The sequence below is a fragment of the Oncorhynchus tshawytscha genome, linkage group LG08 (genome assembly GCF_018296145.1).
Source record: "Oncorhynchus tshawytscha isolate Ot180627B linkage group LG08, Otsh_v2.0, whole genome shotgun sequence".
NCBI lineage: Eukaryota > Metazoa > Chordata > Actinopteri > Salmoniformes > Salmonidae > Oncorhynchus > Oncorhynchus tshawytscha.
The window spans coordinates 54,550,061-54,560,943 of NC_056436.1; the positions used below are offsets into that span (position 1 = coordinate 54,550,061).

A 10,883-nucleotide genomic window follows, 5' to 3' on the forward strand; every position below is an offset into this window, starting at 1 on the left:
ATACCATGGCTAAGGACCTTATTGCTTAATTGAACAACATAGTACTATATCTTCATGCTTGCGTCCATTTAATAACTGCACTTAGCCAATGCCAGAGGGCGCTCAATATAGTTGATTGTGTTCTGCTCCAATAAAATGGCGCCGACATATGGTAGTTCTGCTTCAAACTCCTATGTACGACTGCACGGTTGGAACTAGGAATGCAAGCGTTTCGCAATAACGTCCGCTAAATACGTGTACGTGACCAATACAACATTTTAGTTCGTACCTGACGTATGACGTCACGTTTCCTCATTCGATAGTTTTTAAAAACATTCCCGGCAAAATCTCAAACTAGTCGTTTTTAGCTAGCTACTACAACTAAAACAAGGAACATGGTTCAGGAATTTCATGTCCTAAGATGCTGTTCTTGCCAAACCTACCAAGTGCAACAGGTAACTTAAGTTTGCTAGTTGTAGAAGGAGCTATCTTTCTAGTTAGCAATGTTGCTAACCTGTTAGCTAGCTATCTTCAAACTTGCGTTGCACGTGTAAACATATTTGCGCACTTAATTTTCAGGTTAAAAAGAGCAAAAAATGGAACTGCAAGCTGTGTGGGGAAAAGCAGTCGGTCATTAAGGTAAGCCAGCTAATGATTTGTTCGAACCATAAGTAAAGTATTTGTAAAAATAAATATAATAATAATGGGTTTGTTCGACATTGCAGCCGGTGAGTGACTGATATACAAATAATCATAAATAATGACTCATTATTTGTAAGTCAGTCATAACTTACCCATGATAAATCACGGTTTTGATGCTCTCGAAAAAGCCCTACGTGTCTATTATGTAACCTTTCCAGGAGTTTGGTCGTGGCTCTGGAGTGGATTGCAGACGTCATGTTCAGAAGGCCAATGCCAGGCGTGGAGAGATACTTGAAGAGCAGGACCAGAGAGCCTGGTCACGATGGTAACTCTTCTGATATTTACATGTTGGAGGAAAAAATAGCATCACTCTCACCACTGTCTACTCCACCCTGACAGGAAGCAAGCAGCGTACAGAGCATCACATTTCAGCCCTATGATTTGCATTACTGAATTTAAATAGGCCTAGGCAGAAATGGAAGTCAAAAGATTATTACTGTGGAATGTATTTATCTATATACACTGCCACTCCTGTTTGGGCTGTTTGGGTGTTGTGTGAAGACTTGGATCCACATATGCCCTGTATGACATTTCCCCATAGCTTAACTTCCAGGTGAGGTGCAAAATGTGTGCTTAAATGAACTATATCATGCTATATCTCTTTATTATTTGTGATAGGGAGGAGGTGGATGATGTGGCTGAAGAAGAGGTTGTAGAAAAAGCTCAGGAGTGTTGTAACCAGATTGTGAGTTCCCACCATTGTTATTGCCCATCACTTTTTTGGGACACAAACAAATGTATTTGACACAGTCAATTGAATGTAGGCATGGGCAGTTGGGCACAAACTGAACATGCAGTTTTAGGGCAGCAGCCCTAACCAATAATCCATGTTGTCCATTGAATATCATAAGAAAACATTGTTTACCATTCAAAATACCGGTAAATTAATAATTGTATTCCTGTAGGCAGAAGAGACTAATGGGAGTCGCTGGGGTAAATACCTGCAGACGAGCGACGAAGGGGTGGGTCAAGAAGAAACTGAGGAAGAGGAGAATGTTTACATGGACAGAAACCATCTCCAAGGCAACATAAATATCAGGTATGCCCATGACTCATGTCAGGCAAATTATTTTGTTACGTCTGTACAAGTTTGTGCCTAAACCGTGGCCTACATGTCATTACCCACTGTTGTCTACACCCTCCTGATTCTCAATAACACCAGTGTCATCTGACGGGGTCATCCGAGGATCAATTGGCCACCATTCTAAAGCACTGATCCAAAACCATACCTGAGAAACCAACAGCACCACTCATCATTGTCAAAGTTGACCATTCAGTCCACTTCAATGTGATTGTTTATTTTCTGTAAAAATAACTTCTAACCCTTCACTGTATGACAGACTGTGTTTAGATTGAGCATAGGTATGTGACAGCATGGATTATTAATGTGGGCCAACAGAAAGAGGAAGAGAGGTCGAGGGGAGAATGAGGGGAGGGGATATCACAGTGGAGAAGAGGACACCATGCCTCCTACACAAGGCTGGAGGACGAAAGGGAAGTCGGCTAATGTAAGCAGCTAAAGCTAATTCATACCAGCACATGTCCAAGCAGTCTGTACCTTGTATGTACTAACTAATATGCTTTCTCTGGTTTGCTTTTTACCACAGCCACCACAACACAACAGACCCCCAGGCTCATTGGCCCCTGTACAGTGGTCTCCCAAACAGTCAGCTCCCTGCAGACCACCAGTCCCAGCTTACAGCAAACCCCCTACTGTAATTGAACCACCCTCAACTACCAGCAGCAAACTCTCTTCAACCTCAGTCCCCTACAGAGCAAATACAGCGACGACCTCGCAACCTTCTGGATCCTCGGGTACTGCAGTGTCACAGGCCTCCAAGTGGGCCCAGTTCCTTACTGCCTCTCCTGAGGAAGATGAGACCAACTGGAGTGGTAGTACAATGCATATGGATGAGTGCCAAACCACTGGTTCAATGTTCTCAAATGTTCCTAATGTGGTGCTCAAAAACCAGAACCCTTTTGGACAACTGGCCTGTAGTGGTTTTTCCAAATTGTCTGGGCTAGGTGGGGGTAGTGGTTTTCTGGGGAGGAGCACCAGAAAGACATTTGATAGGCTGAAGTCGACTACCCCCCGTTGTGGAGTGGCATCCTATAGTGAAGGAGGTCCTGCCCATATGACGTTACCTGAGGAGAGCAAAGCACCAGTCTGTCGTCAGCCCCTGCCCACCAAGCACCCATGCCCCACCCTCTCTCTGGGGAGCCTGTTCTACATGGATGATGACTTTGATGACACATTTTAAAAGCCATGTAATGGGTGCTCTTTTTGTGCATCTATAGACGAAGTGGCCTACTCTAAACGTTTTGTAATTAACATTTAATGCATTAATCTCTGGATTTTGTCTTATAGTTCATGGTTGCAATAAATGATTAAACTATATATTTAATGACAGTATGAAAATCCAATGACAATACAGTTTATTTGCAGAAGTATTTTATTTGGTCAGGGAGAGAAATGTTTTCAGTGTTAGTCATGATTCACACCCTTCACTTCATGCTGTTGACACTGATAATGGACATGACAGTTTGTACGTCTGGCAATAATAACACTAAATAAGTGTAAGACTCATAACTTGATTAATTGACAACTTGCTTGGTACTAGCTCGAGTTAATATTCTGATACTATGTTATTTAACATTTTTTACTGCTTTTTTTCAATACAATTTAAAAATGAACCCATGCATCTTAACGGTTATAGAAAGTCATAATTATCATTAAGATAAATACCAGATTAGTAAATCCTTTATACTTAAGTGTCAGTACAATAGATATCTTAAAATAGCAAGAGATTTCCCATTACATATTCAGATCTAATAGACTATTATTGCCAGAGATCTGTGAAATAGATTAGAGGGACAGAAGAGAAGGCAGTATTGGTGAAATGGCTATGATAGGGGGATGGAGTGGCGTGCCTCAGGGTTCTTTGTTTAGGCCCCTTTACTTCTGGGGGGGTTTGGAGTAGTGAATGGTGTCCAAGGCGGCCCCAACGTCGCAGTCCTTGGTGTGGAGAAGACGGGTGAGCCAGCCACCCTCGTCTGTGAAGCCCATGGACAGCATCTGGGACAGCGACTCCACCAGGCGTGGGTCTGCATCTGGACACAGTGGAGGGTCAAACGCTGATGTAAGTAACTTCTACTAGTCAATACTACTGTACCAGGTGTAGTCAGGGATATAAGAACCTTGAGCTAAAGACACAACTATGACACCTATCCCTAACTGAAACCACAACTCAGGATATAACTACCACTGACTGAAGTGGTTACTACTAGCAAGGAGGATAAGGAATCACTACAATTAATACTAGGGATGGAGGATATGAGAATTCTCAAACTATCGTACCTTGAGGCAAGTGGGGGTAGGCTGCGGCCTCAGCGAGAGTGAGGGACTTCAGTGGTTCCTGTGAGGGACCCTGGGAAGGGGTGAGGGACCCTAGGGCTTCCAGTGAGCCCTCCTCACCCACCCTGAGAGACTGGAGCTCTCCAGTAGAGGGGTCCACCTCCTTGGAGGTCACGTGAGTCCATTCCTCATCACCACTGCCCCCAGTGTCTTTACCACCCTGCACATATAGAGATACATCATTTAAACAACACACACCATCTGACAGGCAATTTTATTCTTCACCATTAACTGATTAAGTATCATTAATTAAAATTAAACAGATTTTTAAACTTTGATTATCAAGTAATTAAGCGTGTCATACCTTAGCCAAACCACTGGCGCTCCCCAGGCTGCTCAGCTCGTCCACCTCCATGTCTCCCTCGTTTGCCCCTGCTCCCTCAGACCACCCTGTCCCGTTGTCACTCCTAGCACCGGGGTGGCCTCCTGACCCGGGTGGGGTCGGGTTGGGGGTCATCACCTTGGTCCTCTTCCCCTCGTGCTCCACGTCAATATCCACATCGATACCTGCAGGCAACATGGAGAGGTAAGTAAGCAATTTCAGTTCTTTCAAATTTAGAGTAGATTTCAGTAGTCAGTAGATTTCTAATAATGGATTGATAAATGATTACATTTTTTTACATGGCACTTTTCACTTGGTCTTACCCAGTGGGCTAAGCATGGCTGCCACCCCTTCTCCAATGTTCTTTAGGTAATCCATATTGGCCTGGGACTGCTGGGAGGAAGCAGATGAGGCATCAGAGGATGGCTGACTGTCCTCGGGGGCCGCCTGGCCTGGCTGGGACCCGGAGGGACCAGGCTGGGACCCGGAGGGACCAGGCTGGGTCTGGCTTTGGGCCTGAGCCCACATGCAGTGTCTCATCTTCCGCATCCACTTCCCACGAGGGAACCACTGTGTAGAAGAACAAGATCAAAGTATAGAGGCCATTTTTCTCTCCCTAACCACACAGATATGTCCCTTCTGGTTTTTGGACCCCCCAATTCCAATGGAGTTTTAAATTGCTCAGATGTGTATCTGCACTTCACTTTAAAATATAAGACATAAACATGTGTGTCTCACCTCAAATGTGTTGTTGAAGGGGTGCCAGATGGGTAGGAGGACGTGCTCCTTGTGGAGCCCCTTGGCCTGGCACGGGGAGCATAGGTCGTAGTTGGAGCACACAGTGCACTTAAAACGGGTCCCTGCCACCGGGCCCTCGCATTCATCACAGGTCACGTTGGGGTGCACCATGGGGGGCCCGTGAGGACCATGACCATGAGGTGGTGGGCCATGGGGTGGAGGGGGCCCCATATGGGGTGCTCCAGGGTGAGGGGGGAAGGCGAAAGGAGGGACACCGCCTGGGAAAGCAAAAGCAGGGAACTCACGCCTGTGCTCCTTCTTCTCTGTAAGGAAAAGAAAAAAAGGATATGCGGGTAGGTATTAATAACTACAATGTTTCAGTAACAATAAGAATGCTATATCATTATAATAGTGGTAATGATGACTTGGTGCATTACACATTAATACCAGACCGATTAATCTTTATATAATATATTTGAAAATGCCCCATCTTTGATCACAAAAGACTCACCCTTGATGAAGAGGCGGAAGGTGTCGTCCTTGATGCAGGTGAGGCCCATGATGAGCTCATCGTCGGTGGAGAAGGCGATCATGTCACCGTCCTCGTCTGGGTACAAGGGAAAGAAAAAAGACTACGTTGTCACACACTGATCTCCTCACGTGTTTCACAAGCCATTGTTTGCTGTCAGCTCCTTATCTAGGCCAGATGATTAGATAATGGCACTATGAGTTCACTAGTAAGGAAATCTGTCCACAGCTTATCCTCACTGGCTTATTTGATTTAAAACAGAGGTTAAGGGAATACTGTTGTTACAAAGGTGTTGTGCGCAGACCAACATTTGTCAATTTCCAGTTCAGTTATTGAAAATCCCCAAATGTTTTCAATACATTCATTTCAAGTCATGTATTGAAATACAATTAATTTCCTGGTTTGACTGAGTTGTAATGGAATTGACCCCAACCCTGATACCCAATATGGAAAACATAAATTTAGTGATGTGGTACCAGTCAATAATACTACTGTATGAAATTGGTCAACTTTGATGCCCTGCTTGGGTGGAGAGCCCTTACAGATTTTTTTTTTTCTGGGTTAATGCCATCTGTTGCTAAGTCACCGTTATATCTTATCTATTTATTAGTCCACTATGAACTAATGGTAGGCCTACAGGTAGGGCGAGCTCAGAAATGTAGTACAGGTATACATCATTGCATGTACGACAAACATGTAATAGAGCCTATTTGCTGCTCACTCTCGATCTGACATTCACTATGAAATGCAATGTCAAATGTAGACTTCAATAATGTTCTGTGTACCAATTCTATCATATTTTTTTCTGGTGCATAAAGACAAATTGTCATGATATCTATACTGTTATTCGTCAAACTCACTCCTGTTATTGAAGCTTTCAGTCAGCAGATTATTTCACTTAACTTATTGACGCACTTTGGTCTAGGCCTATGACACGACATTAATCAGTTGATAGGCCTACTCAAGTAAACTAGGTAGTAACGTGCGCAATAACTTTACTGTAGTCGTTAATTACTTTGTCGGGCGCGATGTTATGGAATATTACAACAAAATTACCGCCAGAAATATTGACGACAATAACACGATCGAAAACACTGTACCATAGGCCTATAATGAAACACGGACAGTATAGGCTTACCTTTGTAAAACATTTGGTAGGGGACATTTCGCAGTGTTGAGAAAACATCAACAACCTTTCGATTCAAATACTCAAAACTCGTTGAAACATCTTGGTCGACGGCAAAGCGGCGAATTTCTTTCGGCATGTGTTCCTTCCCAAGGAGATAGGCTTTCACGGTCATAGACATAGTCGAGTCTTCTCACGACTTACTTTCAGCCCAATTCGCTGTAAAAAATGTGTTGCGCAGTTAAAATATTAAAGGCCGGATCCACTGTAAGGTAGCTGTCAGTGCGTCTCGCTGTTCTGGGTACAGTTCCGCGTATGAACCTTAATATGACGGCTGGTGTAATATTTATACGTCGGTCTAGCCAATCACAAGGTTTTGGTTCGGCATCGGGGGGGAAGTCCACCGTCCTAAAAGACAAAGCTCTAGTCGCCTTCTGTTATTGTGCGCAAAAGGCGAGGTAATGTAAACAAATGGGTGGGACGCGACGCCAAAGGGTGAAATGGAAGGCCGAGGTATGACAAGGCACTTTCCATACGGGAATTCCCCGCGTGCAGACTGGTCTCATAGACTAGACGTAACATAATAAACGTAAATCTGGGATACTCTATTTACTATATGTTACATTTGATATGTATGGTTATAGAAGATAGAGTGGGTGGTTGGTTGTAATAACGGGAACATCTAGCAACCCAAAGGCTGTTTGTTCAAATCCCATCACGGACAACTTTAGCATTTTAGATAATTAGCAACTACTTACTACTTTTTTGCTACTTGACAACCACTTAGCATGTTAGCTAACCCTTCCCCTAAACTTAACCCTTTAACCTAACTCCTAACCTTATAACCCCTAAACCCTAGTGCTAGCTAGAGTTAGTCACCTACCTAAAGCCAGCGACAACAAATTGGAATTTGTAACATGTCATATGTTTTGTAAATTCGAAACATATTGTACCAATTGTAATTCGTAACATATCAAAAGAAATCGATGATAGACATCTACAAATTAATACATCCCATACGTGCCTCGGATTTATATATAGAATAATACGAAATGCTCTGAGACCATGTTGCAGGGTGAGATCAGCATCATCGGACCACAATTTAACTGGACTGAGCTCTAGACTTGAAGAGCACCTGTGCCGGGACTTTAAACATTTTGACCTCGATTAATACTTGATATTTGAAGAGGGGGTTTGCGGATATTTATATTCTGTCAAACTCGTCCACATTGGATCCCCATAGCATGGACCAACTCTATTACTGTTATTTAGTCATATAAAATTGTGAGGAATATATTTGGTTTAAGTCAGAGAGTTAGACTACTGTAGGCAGGTATCCACATTGTAAATTCATATGCAGGTGGGCAAATAAAAAGACCATGACCATGCACTTTGTTCTAGTGCCCAAATGACTTAGACTATAAGGAGATGTGGCCAACGTATAAAGCTATGTGCCCTATACTTGTGTTGTGTGTAGAATAAGTTGGTTGATTTGGCCTACTTTGACAAACAGCATTATTAAATCAAGACATGAGATAATACACTAAAAGCATCTAGGCTAAACACAGTTAGGCAGGTAGCCTAGTGGTTAGAGCATTGGGTCAGTAACCGAAAGGTTGCCAGATAGAATCCCCGAGCTGACAAGGTAAAAATCTGTCATTCTACCCCTGAACAAGGCAGGTAACTCACTGCTCCTAGGCCATCATTGTAAATAAGAATTTGTTCGTAACTGATTTGCCTAGTTCAATAAAAAATTATATTAGTTTATGTAGGTCTATTCATCATTGTGCAGTATTTTATTTATTTAACTAGGCAAGTCAGGTAAGAACAAATTAAGTGTCTTGTTCAGGGGCAGATCAACAGATTCCTGTCAGCTCTGGGATTTGATCTAGCAACCTTTCGGTTACTGGCCCCACGCCCTAGGCTACTGAGCCCAGCCAATAGGAAAATGATCAAATATAGGCCTATGATTATTACACCTTTAAGGTGATATGTTGTGTCAGGCAATGGTTCAATGTACTTTATTGCTCAGAACATATTCAACCAAAGTGGTGTGTCTGGTGATCTGGGTGAAAGAGAATTGTCATCAATTACCACACCCACAAATTCAAAATTGGCTCTATTGCAGAAATGAATTTTAAAAATGTGCATTTGGTAATCCGTAGAAAGCGCAGGATGCTTCTAGAAACAGATATAGAAACAAAATCAAATATGTTTATGGCCCAATGACTATGTTGTCAAAATAATTCATGGTCGTTACTAGTTACCACAGCCACAAAGTTGTAATTATGGCTAAATCACGCCCATTTATAAAAATGTATCTTCTTAAAATCTTATTGTAAACCAAATCATATGCTTAACCCTTAAATTAAGACCAAGCAGCACATGTCTGTTTTCATGAATTTTTACAATATAGCCTAGACGGTTTTTAACTTTGTTGCTGTGGTAACTAGTGACAACCGTGAAAGAGCGACACTTTTCGTCTCACCCTCACTTCCTGCCTTTTGGTGGTGCTCCGTCACCTGATTCTCATGCCCCATGACCGCTTTATCAAACTGGATTTTTTTTCGCGCGTTTTGTAATCCGTAGAAAGCGCAGGATGCTTCTAGAAACAGAAATAGACACTTAGATCCAATCTGTTTATGGGACGATTACTATGTTGCCCTAATAATTCATGGATCTCAACCATTAAATATCTGGATTACTGACATCAAGACTATTCATTTACATTAGTTGTGGTGTGTTGTGTTGTGCTTTGCTTTGACAAGTCTTATTCATTGTCACTCAATTTGTCCAATGAATCTATAATTATTACCATTATGCTCAAATGACCATGCTCATAACCTTAAGAATATCATATGAATGTGAATATATTGTAATGTTCTATGATTGTCATGGTTATTTTACGACTACGGTGAATAATTGTCATATGATCCTAAATTGTGGGGTGTACGCACGCACGACTTGCCTACCGGCCAGAGGGTTGTCACTAATTATCACAGCCACAAAGTCAACATTGCCTATATTGTAGAAATTCATGAAAACAAAAATGTGCTTTTTGTTCCTAAGGTGAGGGTTAGGCATAAGGTTAGCAGTGTGGTTAAGGTTTAAAATCATATTTTAAGAAGATAAATTGTAGAAATAGACGGGGTTTAGCCTTAATAACAAAATACGGTCGTTACTAGTTACCACAGCCACAACGTTTTATTATGGCTAAACCACGCCCATTGTAAAATTAATCTTCTTAACATCCAATTCTAAACCTAATCTTATGCCCAACCTTAAAATAAGACCAAACAGCACATTTGTGTTTTCATGAATTTTTACTATTTAGCCTAGCCGGTTTAACTTTGTGGCTGAGGTAACTAGTGACAACCGTGAAAGAGCGACACTTTTCGTCTCACCCTCACTTCCTGCCTTTTGGTGGTGCTCCGTCACCTGATTCTCATGTCCCATGACCGCTTTATCAAACTGGGGATTTTTTTCGCAGGGTTTTGTAATCCGTAGAAAGCGCAGGATGCTTCTAGAAACAGATATAGACACTTAGATCCAATCTGTTTATGGGCCGATGACTAGGTTGTCATAATAATTCATGGATCTCAATCATTAAATCTCTGGATTAAGTCTTATTCATTGTCACTCAATTTGTCCAATGAATCAATCATTATTACCATTATGCTCAAATGGAAATGCCCATTACTTTAAGAATAGCCTATGAATGTGAATATATTGAAATGTTGCAAAGTTCTATGATTGAACTAGATGATGCAGATAATTATGATGTGGCTGTTGATGATGATATATCCATTGTCATGGTTATTTTAGGACTATGGCGAGTACTTGTCTTCTGGTCGTAAATGGTGGGATGATCGCACGCACGACTGGCCTGCTTTGTGGCATGCGTAAAGTTCTACTTTCACCGCCAGAGGATAGCATTTCTCCACGAACCTAAGGCCTGCCACATGGCACGCATATAATATTATTGAATGCCAGGGACCTGTTGTAATTGCAGGATATTGCTGAGAATTGTTAGAAGTTCCCTCACAGAGATGTTTTATTTGTACATTTAGCC

General features: G+C 42.1%; 2 protein-coding genes across 2 annotated transcripts; one reads left to right on the plus strand and one right to left on the minus strand.

The window, feature by feature from the left end:
• Positions 1-145: 145 nt before the first annotated feature.
• Positions 146-3,094, plus strand: LOC112256319 (MRN complex interacting protein). The gene is made up of 7 exons (XM_024429483.2): positions 146-434; positions 559-618; positions 840-946; positions 1,300-1,366; positions 1,587-1,720; positions 2,081-2,189; positions 2,289-3,094. The coding sequence occupies exons 1-7, from the start codon at positions 375-377 to the stop codon at positions 2,940-2,942; spliced, it is 1,191 nt and encodes a 396-aa protein (XP_024285251.1). The 5' UTR covers positions 146-374; the 3' UTR covers positions 2,943-3,094.
• A 22-nt stretch (positions 3,095-3,116) lies between these two features.
• Positions 3,117-7,290, minus strand: sqstm1 (sequestosome 1). The gene is made up of 7 exons (XM_024429482.2): positions 6,824-7,290; positions 5,668-5,763; positions 5,157-5,479; positions 4,742-4,988; positions 4,401-4,603; positions 4,040-4,256; positions 3,117-3,792 (listed from the first exon to the last, which is right to left on the minus strand). The coding sequence occupies exons 1-7, from the start codon at positions 6,990-6,992 to the stop codon at positions 3,638-3,640; spliced, it is 1,410 nt and encodes a 469-aa protein (XP_024285250.1). The 5' UTR covers positions 6,993-7,290; the 3' UTR covers positions 3,117-3,637.
• Between the last annotated feature and the right edge of the window lie 3,593 nt (positions 7,291-10,883).

Excerpts from the sequence above, each read along its gene's own strand:
- LOC112256319 (XM_024429483.2), top strand. The coding sequence starts at position 375 with ATGGTTCAGGAATTTCATGTCCTAAGATGCTGTTCTTGCCAAACCTAC. Across the intron at positions 619-839 it reads AAAAGCAGTCGGTCATTAAG|GAGTTTGGTCGTGGCTCTGG; the intron begins GTAAGCCAGCTA and ends TAACCTTTCCAG. Across the intron at positions 947-1,299 it reads CAGAGAGCCTGGTCACGATG|GGAGGAGGTGGATGATGTGG; the intron begins GTAACTCTTCTG and ends TATTTGTGATAG.
- sqstm1 (XM_024429482.2), bottom strand. The coding sequence starts at position 6,992 with ATGTCTATGACCGTGAAAGCCTATCTCCTTGGGAAGGAACACATGCCG. Across the intron at positions 4,604-4,741 it reads AGCCATGCTTAGCCCACTGG|GTATCGATGTGGATATTGAC; the intron begins GTAAGACCAAGT and ends TGTTGCCTGCAG. Across the intron at positions 3,793-4,039 it reads CTACCCCCACTTGCCTCAAG|ATGCAGACCCACGCCTGGTG; the intron begins GTACGATAGTTT and ends CACTGTGTCCAG.